General features: G+C 52.2%; 2 protein-coding genes across 6 annotated transcripts in view; one reads left to right on the forward strand and one right to left on the reverse strand.

Moving 5' to 3' along the window:
• The first annotated feature begins 1501 nt into the window (after nucleotides 1-1501).
• Nucleotides 1502-14288, forward strand: LRRC40 (leucine rich repeat containing 40). The gene is made up of 15 exons (XM_064429211.1): nucleotides 1502-1707; nucleotides 2227-2408; nucleotides 2656-2729; nucleotides 3405-3534; nucleotides 3875-3998; nucleotides 4254-4396; nucleotides 4928-5100; nucleotides 6231-6321; nucleotides 8472-8517; nucleotides 9224-9332; nucleotides 9847-9954; nucleotides 10982-11092; nucleotides 11837-11914; nucleotides 12088-12273; nucleotides 12912-14288. The coding sequence occupies exons 1-15, from the start codon at nucleotides 1566-1568 to the stop codon at nucleotides 13015-13017; spliced, it is 1803 nt and encodes a 600-aa protein (XP_064285281.1). The 5' UTR covers nucleotides 1502-1565; the 3' UTR covers nucleotides 13018-14288.
• A 1266-nt stretch (nucleotides 14289-15554) lies between these two features.
• Nucleotides 15555-20868, reverse strand: part of LRRC7 (leucine rich repeat containing 7) — a 98635-nt gene continuing 93321 nt past the window's right edge. For all 5 annotated transcript variants that reach the window (XM_064429206.1, XM_064429208.1, XM_064429204.1 and 2 more), the window contains one exon: nucleotides 15555-20138. In XM_064429206.1, coding sequence (XP_064285276.1) covers nucleotides 20031-20138 — 108 coding nt within the window. In that variant the 3' untranslated portion in view covers nucleotides 15555-20030. The remainder of the gene's footprint in view (nucleotides 20139-20868) is intronic.

Below are 20868 nucleotides of genomic sequence, written 5' to 3' on the forward strand. Positions count from 1 at the left end.
GTGCAGTCCCTGGGGGGCTTTAATCTGCCCTAAATATATCTGAAGGCCTTTCAATAAATATACCTGCTTTTTACTCCCTGAACTCTGTTTCCAGGTAGCCCCAGAAAAGGCATCACAAGCAGTACAACGTTGGGGTCGGAATTTCTCGTTAGAGAGGGAAAAAAAAGTATTTGTGGTTTGCATAGTACAAATCACACTATTTCCTGATGAGTGTGTTGCTTTATGTTAATGTGTTTCCTGAATGTAAATAAAACAAGAGTTATTAATCCAGCTGAAATTCTGCCGCATCTGATTCATAAAGTAGGAGACACTGTCCTCGCTTACCAGATATCACATTTCCACTTATGAAATACCACAGATGCCATGTCTCGTACTGAATTGCCAAAAGCTTATTTAAATTCCAGGTTTGAATTTGTCAGCAGTGTTCCACGTGGAACTTAGCTATCCAGCAGCACTGAAACTGAATGAGATGAAAGTGACACCGTGTTTTTACCAGGGGCCCTGAGGCACAGAGCACTCACCCTCTGAAGTCCTTAAAACCCATATTTAAGCACCACTGTTTTTAAAAAAAAAAAAAATCAGTTGAAATACCCAGTATTTTCTGTGTGTTTCTGCCTCCACTGAGAGAGGAGAAATAAAGGGAGGGGAATGAAAGAACATTGGTAAAAAACTAATGAGGCCAATATCCTTAGTCAAGAGCAAGGGCCTGAAGTGAGTTTCCTGAATCACATACTTGACTAATGTATTTAAACCTTCACTAATTACCTTTCATTCCAATTGAACTACTCCTAGAAGAATTTTTCAGAGGGGAGTGTTTGAAACACAGATGTGCTGTTACAGAGTGAGGAGAGATACAATCCAGCATGGGGCCGCATTCCTTTATCAGCATTTTCCTCTCACTGGGAGCTGCTGGTGGGAGCTGCAGGCACGGGGCTGGTTCCGTGTCCTGGTTTAGATGGGATATTGGGGAGAAATCAATATTGTGCAAGTCCTGGCCCAGAGCAGCTGCAGCTGCCCCTGGATCCCTGCAGTGCCCAAGGCCAGGCTGGGCACTGGGGCTGGGAGCAGCCTGGGACAGGGGAAGGTGTGGAATATTTTGTGTATGATTATTCAGAACATCACTCTTTGCACCTTCCAAGCAGTTGTGACTTTGAATATCATCTCATCCATCCATGGAAGGCCAGGACTCCCAACCCAAACCATGCTGAGATTCTGCTGAGAAGAGACCCTGGAGATCATGGAGCCCAGCCCGCCAGGGGCTGCAGTGCAGCCGCGCACATGGCTGAGGGGGAAAGCAACACCAGTAAACTGATATGGAAGCGCCGTTTCGCGTGCTGCTCCTCGTGTGTCCGCGCACGGCCCCGAGCAGCGCCCAGCGCGGGGCTCCATTTCGGCACGGCGGGGCGGGAAATGGCGGCGCGGGGCCGGGCCGGGTCCGCCCGCGGGGCCCCGCCTGCGAGGCGGGCGGGCTGCTCCGCCTGCGGGCGGCACCAGCGCCGGCTCCGGCAGCGAGGAGCGGCCCCGGCCCCGGCCCCGGTCCCGGCCCCGCTCGGGCTGTGTCGGGGATGGCGGCGGCGCGGCGGGCGCGGGGCGGCGCGGGGCCGGGGTTCGGGCGGGCGGCCGAGCCGCCGCCGGTGCCGCAGGGGCTGCTGCGGCTGGCGCGGCGCAGCGGGCAGCTCAACCTGGCGGGACGCGGCCTCACCCACGGTGCGTGAGCCCGGCCGGCCGCAGGGGCTGCGGGCGGGGCGGAGCGGCTCCCGGGGAGCGCCGTCTGCTCGCTCTTGTCTGTTTGTGGCATGTTTCCGTCGGCTTTTTTGATACCTCTGCAAACATGTCTCTGGAACACAATGGGAGAGTGGCTGTAGAGATGGGTGTATTATATATATGTGTACATATATATATATGTGTGTGTGTACATATATATATATATGTGTACATATATATATGTGTGTGTACATATATATATATGTGTGTGTGTGTATGTATCTATGTATAGATGTATGTTTTATATACGTACACACATATGTATATGCCTATACGCATCCATCTATATTTATCTGTGTCTGTATATGTCGTCCCCCAAGGCAGAAGGGTTGGAACTAGGTGATCATGAAGGTCCCTTCCAGCCCAACCCGCTCCATGATTTTACACCCAAAAAGCACGCTGACAGTGAGATGTTGGAGCAGACACCCGCGGGGTTCAGCTGACGCTCTGTTTGTGCTGCAGTGCCCGAGCATGTGTGGAGGATCAACCTGGACACGCCGGAGGAAGCCCAGCAGAACCTGTCCTTCGGGGCCGCCGATCGCTGGTGGGAGCAGACGGACCTGACCAAGCTGATCCTGGCCTCCAACAAGCTGCAGAGCCTCTCGGAGGATGTGCAGCTGCTGCCTGCCCTCACCATGCTGGACGTGAGTACGGCGATCCCTCGGTACTTCCCTGCAGGACATGGGGATCTTTGTTTTCCATTTCCCTGCTCTATTAATTTCGCAGGGGCCTGGAGTGCCAGGACAAGGGGGAATGGCTTCCCACTGCCAGAGGGCTGGGACCCATGGGATACTGGGGAGGAATTCTTCCCCCCAAAAAAACCCTCTGAGGTACAAATTAGTAACTGTGTACAAGTTATTGTAACTGTGTCCTAAAACCTCTCTTTTCCAGGTGCACGACAATCAACTGACATCACTTCCTTCTGCTTTAGGGCAACTTGAAAATCTCCAGAAACTCGATGTCAGGTAAGGCCATGTTACAGAGCAAACTTGAAAAATGCTGCAGTGACTTTTGGGTGTGAGTGAGAAATTGCAGGATAGCAACGTTTTTTTCAAAAATTACCTCCAGATTATTCACTGTAGGGTATTATTATATATTATATATGTTATATTATCCATTTTGGATCAAAACTGGTGGCCTTGGGTTTGTTGAAATTGTTTTCACTGCTATTCAAAGTCACAATTGCTTGGAAGGTGCAAACAGTGATATTCTGAATAATGATACACAAAATATTTATTTGCATTTATTTGCTTCAGTCTGGCAGTTCTGAGGACAAAACATTTCCAGTCATGAATAATGCACATTGTAAATAACTGTGTAGATCTTGTTTGTGCTGGAAGGTTCAGAATCTTCTGTTTACTGGGGTAATTTTGTAAATCTGTGCACAAGGAGAGGTTATGCTACCACTGCGTGTGTGAAGTACATAAACAAAAAAACCTGAGATCCATCTAGAATGTTGTAAATTCAGAGTAGGATTAAAAGTCTGCTTGAACAAATAAATAAAGATAATCAGTTGTTCCTTAGAGGTGGCAGTGTCCTGCCCAGCAGGCTGTGGCACACAAACGTTCTGTGTGCAGTTACATTCCTAAAATCTCCTGCGTGTTTTTCCTTTGCCTTTGTGTTGCATGTTTCCACCCCAGCCACAACAAACTGAGGAGCCTTCCCGAGGAGCTGCTGCAGCTGCCCCGTCTGAGGAGCCTCCTGGTGCAGCACAACGAGCTGAGCCAGCTGCCCGAGGGGCTGGGGCAGCTCCTCACCTTGGAGGAGCTGGTAAAGCACAGCTTCACACCTGTTTCTGGGCTTGGAAAGGGTTTGTCTGCTGGTTAAAAGTCCCGGGGTTCAGCAGCAGGACTTGGCAAATATTCCATGGCTGTTCTAGTGTCAGTTGCTGCATGGTGGGGTTTGTTTTTAGTGTGTTCTTGGTTTGACAAATTTTGGGAAAGCTGAAGTCCCCGGCGATCTGTCAGTCCTGGGGGAGTTGTTCCTTCTCTCACACTTGTGCCAGTTGTCAGCAATCTAATTTTACTGTTCTGCCGCTAATTAACTCTGCAGTAGCAGCCCTCCTGGGATGTTTCAGACACCTCTCATCTCTCTCTGTTTCCACGTGCAGGATGTGTCCAACAACCAGCTCACAGCCATCCCCACCAGTTTTGCTCTGCTGGTGAACTTGGTGCGGCTCAACCTGGCCTGTAACCAGCTCAAGGAGCTGCCTGCAGATCTCAGTGCCATGAAAAGTAATTCACTTTCCTCGGGTTATTAATACCAGACAGCCAGTGCTGTGCTTATGTTCAGCAATACAGTGCTGGGTTTTAAAATAGATCCTTAAAGAGTTATTGTTTCCTCAAGAAAATCGGAGTTATTACTTCTAGAATCTGTTTGGCAAAATGTTGTTTTGTTTATTTTAAATTAAACCCCCAGGGCAATTATGCTGCTGTAGAAAGGTATTTTTATCTTCTCCTCTGTTTCTCACTGGACATTGGCTTCCACAGGCTTGAGGCAACTGGATTGTACCAAAAATTACCTGGAAACAGTACCTCCTAAATTAGCAACCATGGCATCCCTGGAGCAGCTTTACCTGAGGAAAAACAAACTGCGTTCCTTGCCAGAGCTTCCCTCCTGCAAGTTACTGAAGGTGAGCTTGGAATGGCTGCTCTGCTGGAAATGCCTGCGCTGTAAGCTTTGAAATAATGACAGTTACTTTAAGCACAAGCTTTTGGGAGGTGCTGTGATCAAAACCAGATGAAGGTTCTGTGTTTGGAACTCTGTTTAACGTGCAACTTCTCTTCCTGCCCTCGTTATTCAACCTTTTGAAAGATGAGTTTGCAGGACTTTTCCAGATTTGGAAGATAAAAAGTGTTCAGGAGAGGAATGACTGAAAGCTGGATCTAATATTGCCTGCAACAGTTATTTTTTATCTTTGGGAACTTTTTCTGGATAAATTCACTTTGTTCATTATAATTTTTTTCTTTGTAACTACAGAGCAAATACACAGTTTTTCCTTTTAACATAATCAGGTTATATCCAGGTATTTTGTAGGCAGATGAAAGGGAATCAAGAAGTCCATATTCTCCACATCATCATACTGATGACTGCTGATGTCACAATTTAGGAGATAAATTATGAAGTAATTTTACCACAGCTGTGGTGCTCTTTATTCCCATAGGAATTACACGCTGGGGAGAATCAGATTGAAATGCTGAATGCAGAGAACCTGAAGCAGCTGAGCTCCCTGTGTGTGCTGGAGCTCAGGGACAACAAGATCAAGGCAGTGCCCGAGGAGATCACGCTGCTGCAGAAGCTGGAGAGGCTCGACCTGGCCAACAATGACATCAGTAGGTAATAGTGACACCTGGGCTGGGGCTGGGTGGTGGCAGCTCCTGCCTTCCCTGGGAAGGGCACTTCAGGAATGACTCAGTCAGGAAATGAAGGAGCCCTCTGTGTGTTGTGGGATTGCTGGGATCAGACTGGGTCTTGTGAAATGTTCTGTGTTCTGCCCGTGACTTAGCCGTGGCTTGGGAATGCTGTGAGGAGCAGCTGAGGGAGCTGGGAAGAGACTGGACCCCAGGAGAGGCTGAGGGAGCTGGGAAGGGGCTGGAGAAACCCTGGGGGAGCTGGGAAGGGGCTGGAGAATCCCTGGGGTAGCTGGGAAGGGGCTGGAGAATCCCTGGGGGAGCTGGGAAGGGGCTGGAGAATCCCTGGGGGAGCTGGGAAGGGGCTGGAGAATCCCTGAGGAGCTGGGAAGGGGCTGGAGAATCCCTGAGGGAGCTGGGGAGGGGCTGGAGAATCCCTGAGGGAGCTGGGGAGGGGCTGGAGAATCCCTGGGGGAGCTGGGGAGGGGCTGGAGAATCCCTGAGGAGCTGGGAAGGGGCTGGAGAATCCCTGAGGAGCTGGGAAGGGGCTGGAGAATCCCTGAGGAGCTGGGAAGGGGCTGGAGAATCCCTGAGGAGCTGGGAAGGGGCTGGAGAATCCCTGAGGAGCTGGGAAGGGGCTGGAGAATCCCTGAGGAGCTGGGAAGGGGCTCAGCCTGGAGCAAAGGAGGCTCAGGGGCCCCTGTGGCTCTGCACAGCTCCTGCCAGGAGGGGACAGCCGGGGGTCGGGCTGTGCTCCAGGAACAGGGACAGGAGCAGAGGGAACGGCCCTGAGTTGGACACCAGCAGGAATTTCCTCATGGAAAGGGTGCTCAGGCACTGGAACTGCCCAGGGAGGTTTGGAGTGCGCATCCCTGGAGGTGCCCAAGGAATTCCTGGAGGTGGCACTCAGAGCTCTGGACTGGTGGTGACAAGGTGGGAATTGGACAGAGCTTGGCAGAGATGGTCTGGGAGAGCTTTTCCAACTTAAATTGATCTGGGATTCTGCATCTTTTCCTGTGAACCTGAGCTTCAGGATCCCCTCTGAGCAGCCACTGCACATTCTTTAGCAGTGGTTTTGGAGCTGCTTTGGAATGAATGAGTTGTTTCCCTCTGCAGGTTGCCTTACACCCTGGGGAACCTCACTCAGCTGAAATTCCTGGCCCTGGAGGGAAATCCTTTGAGAACCATTCGGAGAGACCTGCTGCAGGTGAGCACTGGGGTTTGGTTGTGTGTGTGGACATCTGCACAGGAGGGACCTGGGAGGGTCCAGAGGAGGCACCAGGATGGTCCCAGGGATGGAGCAGCTCTGCTGGGAGGGAAGGCTGGCACAGCTGGAGAGAAGAAGCTTTGGGGTGACCTCAGTGTGGCCTTGCAGGGCCTGAAGGAGATGCAGGAAAGATGGAGAGGGATGAGGGGCAGGGATGGATGGGAGATTGGGAATTAGGAATTGTTCCCTGGCAGGGTGGGCAGGCCCTGGCACAGCTGGGGCTGCCCCTGGATCCCTGGCAGTGCCCAAGGCCAGGCTGGACACTGGGGCTGGAGCACCTGGGACAGTGGAAGTGTCCCTGCCAGGGCAGGGGGTAGAGTGGGATGGGCTTTAAGGTCTTGTCTTAATGAAGGTTCTAGGATTCAGTGCTCTGTTCTCTTGTAGGCAGGCAGCAAGGGGAGGGTGTGAGTTGTTCCCAGGAAAAGGAGTCCTTAGGGCAGCAGGAGGCTGCAGCCTGGGCACCACTCCTGCTGCACAATTCCCTGTGATGTTTTCCCTGGCAGGCCCCTCTCCTCAGTGGTGCTGCACATTCCTACTTCTGTGCCTTTGCCAGGGTTGTAAAATCAATGTTCCCAAAGTGCTGGGATGCTCCCAAAATAAGCAGAACTGACAGGTCTGTGTTGCAATGAAATCTGTAACATCTGTCAGGAGAGGGAAGCCCTGGTGTGCCTGGCTGGGGGAGCAGAGGGTGCCCTGAGTTAGTCAGCACTTGTCCAAAGTGCTCCTGGAAAGGAGCCTGAGTCAGGAATGCTGGAGTTCTGCTGTTCCTGGATCACTGAGGGTTTGCTGCTTCAGCTGCAGTTGTCACTCCTGGGCTGTGTTTCCCAGCTGGGGCAAAGGGCAGGCACGAGGAGCCCGTCAGGCCACGCTGGGTTTGTGCTGCCTGGATCTGTCACCAACACTGTAAATTCATCTGGCTGCAATTTCCTCTGTCTGGGTTTTTTTTCCACTTGGTTTAGAGGAGCAATTGGTGGAGGAGCTTTAGGGCTCCCCAGGCACTGCTTGGAGCAGGTGGATGCTGAGATAAAGGACTGGGGTGAGTGTAGGGGAGCAGCAGATTCTTCTCTTCCCTTCTCCAGCCCTGCCCAGCTCACCTTCTCTTCCTCAGGCCTCTCATTCCAGTCCCAACCCCATTCCTGGTTCTTGATGAATTTCCAGTTAATTTCTGGTAAATCCTGGTCTATTTTTGTTAATTCCCATGCCATTACTTGGCTCTGGAGCTTTACCCTGCTCTCTGCTTTCCTTCCCATGCATCTGTTACTGAGATTTCAGTTTGACCTTCACCTTTCCCTCACAACTTCCCACCTTGTTCCCTGCTGGCTTCCCTTGCCATGCTCAGCACAGTCCCCCTCTCCCTGCCTGTCTGCTTGTGGCAATTCCCTCCTTTCCAACATCCACATTCCCTTTATCCCTCTGTGTTCCTCCATCTCCTGGCTGTGTCAGCTGGAGTGAGAAATGTTCATTCACCTCCAGCACTTCAGGTCAGTCCCTGGTTCTGAAACCTGTAAAATCATACCCCAAACCTGCCTTTCCCCTGAAACAAACAGTGCAGAGGAGCTTGGGCTTCACTACCCACAGGTTTGTGCAGGTGGCAGCTGTGTCTGACCTCTGGGAGTTGCTGTGAGAGGACTGAGGGAAATCTTTGGAGCTGTTAAAAATCCCTGCCAATGATGCAAACTGCCACGATTTTCCCAGAGTTTATCATTTGGGCCATAAAAAAGTAGCAGAATGGTGAGCAGTCAGCTTCACTGACTCTGTAAATGTGGTCTCCACAGCAAATTGTGCTGGGGCTTTTTAAAGGGAAAATTAAGCTCATTGGAACTTCTTTACTTGCTCTTGGAAGTGGCAAAAATCTTCACATCAGGAGCTACAGAAGTGCAGCCTGAGGCTGTAGTTCAGGATCAGAAATTCTCAGCTGGAATGAATAACATGATAACCAAGCAAGTTCCCAAGCTGCTGTGGGATTCTCAGTGGGATTTTTAGTCAGGAGTGCTGTGGGCTCCACCTGTGTGCTGGCTTTGTCCCTCTGCATTGTCCCCCCAGCTGCACAGTTACTGCTGAGTGACTTGGGGTTTGTCTCTTTTTTAAAGAAAGGCACCCAGGAACTGCTCAAATACCTGAGAAGCAAAATCCAAGGTATGTTGCTTTCTTCCACTTCATTTTAAAGAGAATATTCTAAGAAATTTAAGTAAATTAGAGTTTAGGGAAGATGGTTGTTTAAATCCAGGTTCTTCCCAGTTATCCTGCAGTAAAAATTTCCTTTACTCAACAGTTTGCTGTGATATTTCAGTTTCTTATCCTATTAGCTAATAAATAATAAACATTCTGAATTGATGATTATCCTTTACAAACCCAGACTCGCCCTGCTCAGCTGGATGGGAATTCCTATTTCAGGAGTGCAGGAGCTTTTTCATGTGGATTGTGGGGAAGGAAGGAACCAGAAGGAAATTCATAGAGGAGGGTTTGTAAATACTAGTGCTTTAACTGGAATTGTGGTCAGATGTGCCAGTGTGGGTAAAGCTGCTCCAGGTCATCATTTCCAGCTGGAATTCCCTGGTTTTTGTAGTTTCCAGCTCCCTACCCCACGGAGCAGAGCCTCACATCTCCAGTGCTCCCTCCCCTGCTTGGCAAAGTCCAGGTCACCCTTCTCCCTCCTTCCCCCTAAAAGAACCCCCAAATCCAAGATGGTAAAAACCCTTTATTAGGAAATGATTGCAGTAATCTGGATCTGATGGTCTTGAGTTGAGCCAGAGTAGGGCAGGATTAGAGGGGGGTGGTGGCAGCTGCCTGGGGCCACTCAGAGCAGCTCAGCCGTGTCCCTGCACCCCTCTGGTGTCCCCAGATGATGGACCTGGCCCCAATGAAGAGCCTCCTGTGACTGCCATGACTCTTCCCAGCCAGTCCAAGGTCAACATCCACGCCATAACCACACTGAAATTATTGGAATACAGGTATTTGGGAACATTGCCCATTCCTGGAGCTGTAAGAACGCTGTCCTATTTTATCCTTGTGGGTTTTTTCCCCACCTTAATTACACACCATGCTGTCCACAAACCCTGCTGCATGTGGGCATTTTCCCCTTTAATTCCTGTGCTTGGGAATGGGCAGATTTAGATTGTGGGGTTTAAATTATTTTTTTGTATTATCAAATATTAAATATTCTGTGGTAATGTTGAAGTGCTGAATCCCAGCAGGTGCTTTTAGTACCTTTGAAGCTCTTTATGGTTTTCACTGAGTCCCAGAACATCTTGTGGTAGGGGAGTGCCTGCTCACTTATTCCTTAAATGGACCTGGAAGGGTTGGGAAATGGAACAAAAAATCCTTTTTGGTGACATTGTGGGCACGGGGCAGCACTGGGGGTTTTCTGCAGCTGTTCCCCGTGTTCTGCTCGCTGTCTCCTCTCGAAGCAGGTGGAAGGGGCGTGTTGATTAGCAGGCAGTGGTTAATTGGTGTCTCCTGTCCCAGTGAGAAGCAGGCTGCTGAGATCCCCGAGGCCGTGTTCGACGCCGTGGGCGCCAACCCCGTGGCCACCGTGAACTTCAGCAAGAACCAGCTCAGGGAGATCCCCCCGAGGTACTGCTGGGAGGGCATTCCCAGCTGGGGTTTGCCCTCTGCCTTTGTGTGCAGCAGGCTGTTCTCCCCCTGAGCTGTCTGTGCACAGTGTGGGGAGGCACTCGTGTGCAGTCACCGGGGCCAGCCACAGCCAAGGAAAGGCTTTTCCTGGCACTGCTGGGAGCCTGTAATCCCTCTGTGTCAGGAGGAAGGCTGCTGTGTCTCTGGGAGCCCCCACAAATTGTCCTCAGTGGTTTTTGAGGTCAGTTTATTCCCAGGTGCAAACCCAGAGGAACAAAAAGGCTTCTAGAGACTCAGTTTGGGAGCTGCTGCTTGTGCATCCCATGCTGTGTCACTGTGTGAGGGGCTGCTGAATTCCCTGGGATATGTGTCAGGGAGTGTGCAGCTGCCTCAGAATTCCATGCCAGTCCAGACAGGAGGCAGGAGAGGTTTATCATTTTCTCATTTAATTGCACTTTGTTTCAGGGCTAAGCCAGAGATTCTGTTTGAGGCGTTCAACAGGGAACTTCTTGAGCTGTGAAAACCTTTACAAAAACCTGTTAGTATAATAAAATTCTTCAAGCAGCAGCAGGTACTCCCAGAGTTTGTAAGAGCACAACAGGAGAGCAGAAACAAAAGATGGGAAAACCAGGATTTTTTTAGTCAGGTTTTTTGGCTGCAGAAGAAGGTGGGTGGAGTCTGTATTAAAACATGTCCAGGGCAGGAGGTGGCAGTGATGTCACCTGGGCCGTGGTCTCTAAAACACCTCCTGACTGCATTTACTGAGGAGGCTTTGGTAGCAATGTTTGTGAGAGAAAATGAAATCTGATGACTGCAGATAAATGATTTGGGCTTTGTCTTACCCCACATATAAGGCTGGAGGAGCAGCAGCTCCTCTCACAGGTGACATTCTGTGATCTCCTCAAAATCCCTTCAGAAAAAACCACAAGTTGTCCTTGATTTGTAGAATAAATCAGGTTTTCTAATAACTTAAAAAGCAAGCTACCATGAGCTTCCATAGTGAGAGCATCTTCCTTTTGTGCTTCAGGCTTGTGGAGCTGAAAGACTCAGTTTGTGATGTCAGCCTGGCCTTCAACAAAATCTCCTCCATTTCCTCGGAGCTGTGCCTGCTCCAGAAGTTGACACATTTGGATCTCAGGTTGGTGGTGTGTGTTGTTGCACTTCTTTGCCTGCCTCCCTAAAGCAGCCATCTCTTCCAGTGGAATGGCAGCACTGAAATCATCTTCACTCCCAAAATCTCTCCGTGGCAGAGCCAGAGTAGGACATGGCCTAAATTTGGGCCTTGCTTAAAGAAGACACAAAAAGAAATGGACCAGTTCTGAGATGTGCTGGAGGAGAGATCCTGCCTCAGTCAGAGAAGGGTTCTGAGATGTTGTTATTTCAAAACACTCCTGCCACCCCCCAGAAGAAAACCACACCAAAAAATCCTGGGAATTAGGACAGGGGAGGTGCTGATTTTGTTGCACTACTGGAAGGAGAGGAAGAGATGGTTCCTTGTTGTCACCTTTCCTCCTCTGATTCCTGAGAAGTGTTCCTGGCCTTGTTTAGATCAGGATTAGCTCAGTCCATTGATTTTGGGGAGCTTTGGAGTGACCTGAGTGTTTCACTTTGGCTCCAGGGTCTGGGCACTTTGCTTTCCTCTGGAAACAAGGAGCTGAATTTCCAGGCAGGTTTGTGCAGCTGGTGGCTGCTTGGGAATACTTGGGAATCTTTAGAGGACAGGCTTGGAGTGTCCTCCTGGCAGAAATGGGAATCCCAGGCATGCTGTTGTCCGTGCTATGAGGCAGTGAAGTGGCCCCAGACTGTGTAGGTGATCTGGGAATTCTCAGCCAAACCCCTGACTAAGTTTAGTGCTTGCTGTTTTTCTTTTCTTTGATAACAGAAACAATGTTCTGACAGCCTTGCCTGAGGAAATGGAGGCACTGAAAAGACTGCACACAATAAATCTTGCTTTCAATAGGTGAGGAACTCTAGATTTTTTAAAAATACAATAATGAAAAGAGCTGGGCTGAGTTTGACTCAATTTTCCTGTGATGTGAGAACAAGAGCCACTTCAATGAGCTGGGAGCTCCCATGAAGTGCTTCTCTTTTGAATGCCCTGTTTCTGAGTACCCCTCCTTTCTCTTCCTGAAGATTTAAGGTGTTTCCCAGTGTCCTGTATCACCTGCCAGCCCTGGAGACCATCCTGCTCAGCAACAACCAGGTGGGATCCATTGACCCCGTGCAGCTGAAGGGGCTGGACAAGCTGGCAACGCTGGACCTGCAGAACAATGACCTCCTCCAGGTGCCCCCAGAGCTGGGCAACTGTGAGAATCTCAGGTGTGAGGGGTCAGGGGGCCTGCTTGTGAACACGTTTGCTGTCTGAGTTCTGCAGGGTGGTTTGCCAGAGGAAAAAGCACCCATTGGCAGGGTGTTGGGTTTACTCAAAAAGGGTCTCTCTGGCCATCTGTAGAACAGGGCAGTTTCTTCCATAATGTCTTCCCTAATTTCTCAATATTGCAAGAACTGTGGGAGTTGTTTCATCAATTGGAACTGATGTTGAGGGCCTGGGGGTTGTGTGAAGCTCGTGGTGGAGCCTTGGGGGTGACATTTCCTGTGCTCCCACTCACACTCCTGGTGCACCCCCCTTTGAGCAGGGAGCAGCTGAACTCACTGCTCCCTTCCAGCCTGAGCCACTCTGGAATTCTCTTTCTATATTCCAGAGGTTCTCTTTTCACTGCTCCTGGCAGAGGCTGGAGTGGGGTGTGTGCTACACCCCCACTGATTTATCAGCACAAATTAAAACCCAGCTGTCTCAAAGCTCAGCTGCTGAGAACGAGGGGAGCAGAAACCCAGACTCCGGTGGCAGGACCAAAGAGGAGCTCCCCGGGAGTTTCAAAGGCCTCAGAAGTCTGCATGCAGTGGATGAGTGTGTGGGTACAGGGAGATTCCTGCCAGTAACTCAGCCCTGTTTGCAGGAGCCTGCTGCTGGAGGGGAACCCGTTCCGCACGCCCCGCGCCGCCGTGCTGGCCAAGGGCACGGCTGCGCTGCTGGAGTACCTGCGGAGCCGCATTCCCTCCTGAGCCTGGGCACTGCCCCTGAGCCTGGGCACTCCTCCTGAGCCCTGGGCACTCCTCCTGAGCCTGGGCATTCCCTCCTCACCCCTGAGCCTGGCCTGGCCAAGGGCACGGCTGCGCTGCTGGAGTACTTGCGGAGCCGCATTCCCTCCTGAGCCTGGGCACTGCCCCTGAGCCTGGGCACTCCTCCTGAGCCTGGGCATTCCCTCCTCACCCCTGAGCCCTGGCCATTCCCATCTGATCCTGGCCTGGCCAAGGGCACGGCTGCGCTGCTGGAGTACCTGCGGAGCCGCATTCCCTCCTGAGCCTGGGCCCTGGGCACTGCCCCTGAGCCTGGGCACTGCCACCTGAGCCTGGGCACTGCCACCTGAGCCTGGGCATTCCCTCCTCACCCCTGAGCCTGGCCTGGCCAAGGGCACGGCTGCGCTGCTGGAGTACCTGCGGAGCCGCATTCCCTCCTGAGCCTGGGCACTGCCCCTGAACCTGGGCACTGCCACCTGAGCCCTGGGCATTCCTCCTGAGCCTGGGCACTGCCACCTGAGCCTGGGCACTGCCACCTGAGCCTGGGCATTCCCTCCTGAGCCCTGGCCATTCCCTCCTGAGCCTGGCCTGGCCAAGGGTGCTGGAGTACCTGTGGAGCTGCATTCCCTCCTGAGCTTGGGCACTCCTCCTGAGCCTGGGCACTCCTCCTGAGCCCTGGGCACTCCTCCTGAGCATGGGCATTCCCTCCTGAGCCTGGCCTGGCCAAGGGCACGGCTGCAGTGCTGGCATACCTGCAGAGCCACATTCCAGCAGCACAGGAGCAGCCAGGTACCCCCTGTCCCACCAGCACCCCTGGGCTCTACTGCTTCCATCCCTCTCCTGCTCCTGGCTGGGAGTCTGCCCAGTGTTAAGAACCCAGCTGTGAAACATTCCCGGCCCTCTGCATGTTCCAGCAGGGATTTCAGGATCCCACATGCTCTGTTTACACTGTTTGTAGTAAAAGACAGCAAGGGAAGCTGCCTCCAGCGCAGCCAGGGTGCTTCTGCAGCTGAGCTGGGCTCTGGAGAGAGCTGTCACCATCGAAGCACTGGGGCCAAAGGCAGAGGGAACACTCTGGGGTTTGTATTCCTGTTTTCTCTTGTTTAACTGCTGTCCCCAGAGCTGCCCCCCGGTGTGAGTGTGGTGGAGTGCTTGAGCTGTTGGGTGGTGAGAGATCCCCAGGCGTGTGCAGGGCTCACCTGAGTGAAGATGGGGCTGGTGCTGTGCTGAGACAATAAATGTTCCCCTTGGCTGTCTGCTCTGGGTCCTTCAGGCTGTAACTGAGCTCTGTAGATGGAAACATGGAGAACTTCTCTTGTTCAGACACACTTCCAGCTGTCCTGCAGGTGGGACCTTTAATGGTAACAGTGCTGTGGGTGGGGCTCCACCACCCTCCAGTGCCTGAGCCCCTTTCCATGGGGAAATTCCTGCTGTGCCCACCCTGAGCTGCCCTGGCCCAGCCTGGGGCCGTTCCCTCTGCTCCTGTCCCTGTTCCTGGAGCACAGCCCGACCCCCCGGCTGTCCCCTCCTGGCAGGAGCTGTGCAGAGCCACAAGGGCCCCTGAGCCTCCTGTGCTCCAGGCTGAGCCCCTTCCCAGCTCCTCAGGGATTCTCCAGCCCCTTCCCAGCTCCTCAGGGATTCTCCAGCCCCTTCCCAGCTCCTCAGGGATTCTCCAGCCCCTTCCCAGCCCCCCCAGGGATTCTCCAGCCCCTTCCCAGCTGCATTCCCTGCCCTGGACACTCTCCAGCCCTTCTGGGTCTCTCATGAACACAGCCCTGGAGGTTCTGTAGCACAGCAGGATTTTTTACAGTTCCTCACTAAATTTCCCAGGTTTTGAACATGTCCAGATGAACATAAAGCACTCAGACTCACCCCCAGCTCCCCGGGTGTGGGAATTGCCTTCCAGCTGGAGCAGGGATGGCTCAGGGGGCTCAGGCCCAGCTGCACCTCCCTGTGTCCCCGTGGGGAGCAGAACCTGGTTCTGGCTGCAGGAAATGGGAAAGGGAAAGGGCTGGGAAGGGTTTGGGAAAGGGCTTTGGGGGAGTGGGGATGGGAGGGGCAGGATCTGCCCTGGGGGAAGCAGATGACAGGGCCCATGTGCAGTGACAGCAGGGGACAGCTGGAGCTCCAGGGCCACTTCTGCAGCTCCTTGGCTGATGGAACTGCTGCTGCCCTCGCCCCCTGCCTCCTCTTGTTTCCATACATTTTGTCCTCGGTGCATTTGTCCTTTCATCCATTTCTTCATGCATCTGTCCTCCATGCATTTATCCTTCCACACATGTTGTCCTTTCATCCATTTCTTCCGTGCAGTTATCCTTCCACACATTGCCCCAAAAGCTGCCAAACCTGACTTTTCTTCCCCCTTTCCATTGCTCCCTTTCTATATTTGATGTCTCCCAGTGGCTGCAGCTGGACCAGGGTGTCCCAGTTGGGAGTGTCCCAATTTTCCAGGCTCATTCCCCTCTTCCCCACCCTCTGGAACCTCCTTTCTGCCAGCAAAAACAAAAAACCACCCGAAAGCCTTACAATAAGGTGACGTTTTTATTATTTGTACAATAAAGAGACTTTTTAATGTTATTCAAAACACTTTTTTTTTTTTGGAAATACTGAAAAAGGTGGGTACAGCAAAGCCGAAAATGGCTCTGCTGCACTGCACAGCATCGGTTCAGTCCCTGGGCTCCCTCTGCACAGAGCAGCTGCAAAATGCAGCAGCCCCACAGCACGGGCCAGGCCCTCCAGGGCACGGGGAGGGGACAACCTGCATGTGCCAAGGGACAGGAGCTGATTGCACTCAATCAATAGATTTAAAATAGAATTTTTGAAGTACCTTTTTGCACATAAAATGAAGCAGCTTTCAAGTTCAGTAAGTCTTTATACTGCAAAAAACATGAAGTACATTCACAATCTATGTTAATAAAGTAGTAAATATTTCCTCATTCAGCTTTATTTACATGGATACTGGAATTCAACTGAAAAGTACAGTCATCTGGAATATAGCAATCTTTGAACACATACAAAAATGACCATTTCTGTATATAATTTAAGCTCAAAATCACAATTATCTCAAAATATTAATTACAATACAGCCATCTCCATCATAATTAAACATGTCTTTTATAAAATGGTAAAATCTTTACTAAAGGAAGCTGTTGGTTCTGAACTGGATACAGTACTCACAGGTAGAAAACCGAAGTGATGAGCGAGTGCCCTGCCCGGGGAGGAGGAGGAGGAGGGAGGGGACACAGCCACCGCCACCCAAGGGACACAGGAGGGGACAATGCCACCTCTTGTGCCACGGGCAGTGCCAGGAGTGCCCAGACTGGTGCCAGTCAGTCACTTCCACTAAATCAGCTGGAATCAGCCAGGGAGAGGATTGGCAAAACGCTTTTTTGGGGGGTTTTATTTAGTTTTTGGTTTGAAATTCCGTGATTTGCGAATGGTGCTGTTTGGGGTTGGGTGGTGGTGCCCTGCAGGCCTGGCCCTGGTGGCACCACGGCTGTGCCTGCCCATGGCTCCAGGGCCAGGCCAGCTCCCTGTGGATCCCTGGATCCATGTCCTGCCCAAAGTGGTGTGGGCACGATGGGCCTGCCCTGCCTGCCAGGGACAGCCTGCAACTGGGCACTTCCAGAGGGATGGCGAGGGACGGGCACGGGCAGGGAGCTCCAGCTGGCACAGCATCCCCAATTTCCTTTGGAAATTCTAACTGTGGCATCCCACCAGTTCACAGAATCACAGGGGGGACCTCTGGACGCCATCCAGCCCAGCCTGGAGCAGGGCACACGGGGACGTGTCCAGGTGGGGTTGGGGTGTCCCCAGAGAGGGAAACCCCAGCCCTGGGTGGGGTTGGGGTGTCCCCAGAGAGGGAAACTCCAGCCCCACACGGGGCAGCTGCTCAGGGCTCTGCCCCCCAGGGAAAGAAATTCTTCCTGGAGCTGAGGTGGGACTTGCTGTGTTTATTTATGTCCAAAACCTGCCAGGCTGGGTGCTGACCCCGCCGCTGTCACCCCCTGAGCCATTTTGGGACCTGTCCCCAGCCCTGCTGCTGGGGGACAGGCTCTGCCTGCCCAGGGGGTCCCAGCAGGACACCCCTCATCCACAGGCACTTCCTGGGATCCCTAAACTCCCTGATCCCCCTGATCAGGCTCCCTGGAGCCCTGCCCTCAGCTGATCCCACTGGGGGGGTTCATCTCCCTGGTTTTGCGTTCCCTGTCCCTGCATTCCCCCTCAGAGCTCTGTGCAGAGGCATTCCTGATTGCACCGGGTCAATCAGTGCTAAACTACAGCAGAGGGGTCCCAGCACCCCAAAATGGGCTGGGGGGAAGGGCCTCACCCAGTGCCACCCTGCCATGGCAGGGACACCTCCCACTGTCCCAGGTGCTCCAGCCCCAGTGTCCAGCCTGGCCTTGGGCACTGCCAGGGATCCAGGGGCAGCCACAGCTGCTCTGGCAATTCTATTGCAGGGCTTGCCCACCCTGCCAGGGAACAATTCCTCATTCCCAATCTCCCATCCATCCCTGCCCTCTGGCAGTGGGAGCCATTCCCTGTGTGCTGTCCCTCCATCCTTGTCCCCAGTCCCTCTGCAGCTCTCCTGGAGCTCCTTCAGGCCCTGGAAAGGCCTTTAACCAAGGGTTTTATCATCTTTACACTCCAAGTGCTCACTAACAACAGCAAACCAACCTCCTGGACATTTCATACTCAGATTTTTTCCTGGATTTCCTTGGCTTTGCTCTCAGCTGCCCCATTCAGCCTCAGCCTTGTCCTGCCTGCTCCCTGTGTGGAGCCCCTGTCCCCTCCCAGGGCTGGCACTGCCACCAAACACAGATGCAGATGTGGATGTGTTAAAAAATACCTTGGAAAACATGAAACCGGATTTGAGGATGTCAAATGGTCGCTGTTGGGAACGACTGGCTGAGAACTTTCCTGGTTTGCCATCACCTGGGTAGGAACTGTGAGCTGGCACTGGGAAAAGGGGAAATCATTAGGGGTGGAGAGTCCTGGGGGCTTCCCTGGGCCTGCAGCTGCCCAGGTCCCACAGCCAGAGAGAGAAGCTTTGGGAATTCCTGGAGAAGTGGAACATCCCCGTGGGCTGTGGGGTTTTGGGAGGGAATGGTGCAGGTGATCCCAGAGCCAGCTGTCCCTCTGTGCTCGAGGGCACTGGGATCCCCTGAAAACCCCTGCAGGGCTTGCCCTGTGCTTTCCCATCCTGCTGTCAGGGAGAACCAGGCTGGACCCTGGCACTCCTGCAGCAGCAGCAGCTGGGCACAGTCTGGGCTCTGGGATTCTCCCTTGGGAACAGCCCCAGGGCTCGGACATGAGGCGTTGTCCCGCTGGCCCTGGGCTGGGAATGCTCCTCCCAGGGGCCACCTGCTGCTCCCTGGGGTGTGTTGTGCCCATCCCTTTCCAGGATCCAGTCCAGGATCCCACACAGCCTCACCCATGGGAATATCCCGAGCAGGGCCCGCCAGGGCCTGGAGCAGGGGGGAAAATACACAACAATGTCAATGGGGAGTCTGAAATGAAAAAATAACGAGTTAAATTAGCAGCAACAAAAGGAGTTTTACTGCCACCATCACAACCTTCCTCCATCCGTGAGCCAAACCTGCCTGTCCTCGGTGTTCTCCTGTAGTGTGTGCACATGGAATCGAGGGAAGAGCCAAAGCAAAGGGAGTTAACCTGTTCTGAAGGGAGTCACCCCGTTCCAGAGGGAGCTACCCCATTCCAGAGGGAGTTATCCCGTTCCAGAGGGAGTTCACCCATTCCAGAGGGAGCTCACCCATTCCAGAGGGAGCTACCCCATTCCAGAGGGAGTTATCCCGTTCCAGAGGGAGCTACCCCATTCCAGAGGGAGTCACCCCATTCCAGAGGGAGCTACCCCGTTCCAGAGGGAGTTACCCTGTTCCAGAAGGAGCTATCCCATTCCAGAAGGAGTTATTCCATTTCAGAGGGAGTTACCCCCTTCCAGAATGAGTTCACCCATTCCAGAGGGGGTTCACCCATTCCAGAGGGAACTCACCCATTCCAGAGGGAGCTATCCCATTCCAAGGGGAGCTATCCCATTCCAGAATGAGCTCACCCATTCCAGAAGGAGTTATCCCATTCCAGAGGGAGCTATCCCATTCCAGAAGGAGTTACCCCATTCCAGAATGAGCTCACCCATCCCAGAAGGAGTTATCCCATTCCAGAAGGAGCTCACCCATTCCAGAGGGAGCTATCCCATTCCAGAGGGAGCTATCCCATTCCAGAGGGAGCTCACCCATTCCAGAAGGAGCTCACCCATTCCAGAAGGAGCTCACCCTTCCAGGGGGAGCTCACCCATGCCAGGGGGAGGGGAGCTATCCCGTTCCCACGTGGGTTCCTTGTCCCGAGGTCCCAGAGTTCCAGCTGGAGAAGTCTCTCACCCTGTGTAGTGAATTGTTCCTGATCCCTACGGAGCCAGCTATACACACGGCATATGTACAGGTATTTTCATAAGGCATAGAATATCTTTGCATTGAAAATAAATGAACATTATTAAATTTAATTTAATATATACTTTCTTTGAGGTGTTTATGAAAATATTTTCTTCTCTATACTTTCGTATGCGACATGATAGAAATATTTCATGGGAAGTACAGGTTAATATATTTCATCTTTATAAAGGCATATACAACTTTGAGGCAGTGTTTCTGATGGACAGCAGAATTCCTAAAGGATTTGTATGTGCTTCTGTGTTTTGAAATCATATGAAATTGACTTTTAAGAAGGAACTTGGTTAAAAAAACGCACCAATGCACAGCCAGAGGCTGACAAGTAAAACTAATACGGAGCCACATGAACAATATATTTATAGAGTTAATTCTTATATTTTCTCCCGATGATTGGTACTAACATAGAGTATTATACATTTGGCACTACCGTTTGCCATTGGTCCAGCAATTGGCAAAAAATTGGTTTCCTATGTATAAATCCTTTTGAACATTAGATCTGGCTAGACATATTTACTATTTATAAAAAAATATTTAGACAGTAAGCTCACGTTGGATAACTAAGTCTACTGTGTTCTGGAAACTCTTCAGTAGGAGCACAGCCTTCTCGTGTTCCAGGTGTACAAAGCTGTGTCCGTTGGCCTGCAGCAGGGAGAACACAAGGGAAGAGGCTTTAGTGGCTGGTTTTTGGGGGAAAAAAGGGCTATTTGGCAATTAAAAGCAAGGCTGAAATAAATAACGAACACACGAGGGTTTCTCATGAGCACAAAGCACACATTTCTCTTGTCCTGTGTGGGATGGATTCGGGGCTGGGCTGGAAGGAATGATTTCATTCCCACTGAAATCGTGCTGTGACTGGGACTGCTCTGGGCTCTGACCACGCTGAAAACCTCAGTACAATAAAACACCTTTCCTCTGGGAAAGAGGAATCCAGACTCCAGGCAGGGAGGATTCTAAACACACCGAGAGCTGTGCCAAAATGAGGCATTAATCCCAGAATTCTGCACTGTGGGCGGGGAGGGATCTCAGGGATCTGGAAGATCCAGAGGGAGATCACGGGTGGAAGATCCAGAGGGAGATCATGGGGCAGAGTGTGGGGCCAAGGCTGGGGGGAGATGGATCCTCCCCCGAGCCCCAAATGGTGGCACAGGCAGGGACAGGCTCCAGGGGGAGGATCTGGCTGGAGAACCTGGAATGAGGAGCTGAGGAGGACAAAGAGAGAATGGCTGGGGCTGATCAGGGTCCTGACACAGCCTCCAGCTGCAGCAAGGGGAATTTGGGATGGATATTAGGGAAAAGTTTTTTCCAGATAGGGTGACAAAGTTGTGGAATGGCTGCCCGGGGAGGTGGTGCAGTCCCCATCCCTGGGTGT

This window comes from Passer domesticus, chromosome 7 (genome assembly GCF_036417665.1).
Source record: "Passer domesticus isolate bPasDom1 chromosome 7, bPasDom1.hap1, whole genome shotgun sequence".
In the NCBI taxonomy this organism is placed as follows: domain Eukaryota; kingdom Metazoa; phylum Chordata; class Aves; order Passeriformes; family Passeridae; genus Passer; species Passer domesticus.

Excerpts from the sequence above, each read along its gene's own strand:
- LRRC40 (XM_064429211.1), top strand. The coding sequence starts at position 1,566 with ATGGCGGCGGCGCGGCGGGCGCGGGGCGGCGCGGGGCCGGGGTTCGGG. Across the intron at positions 5,101-6,230 it reads GCCAACAATGACATCAGTAG|GTTGCCTTACACCCTGGGGA; the intron begins GTAATAGTGACA and ends TTCCCTCTGCAG. Across the intron at positions 6,322-8,471 it reads TTCGGAGAGACCTGCTGCAG|AAAGGCACCCAGGAACTGCT; the intron begins GTGAGCACTGGG and ends TCTTTTTTAAAG.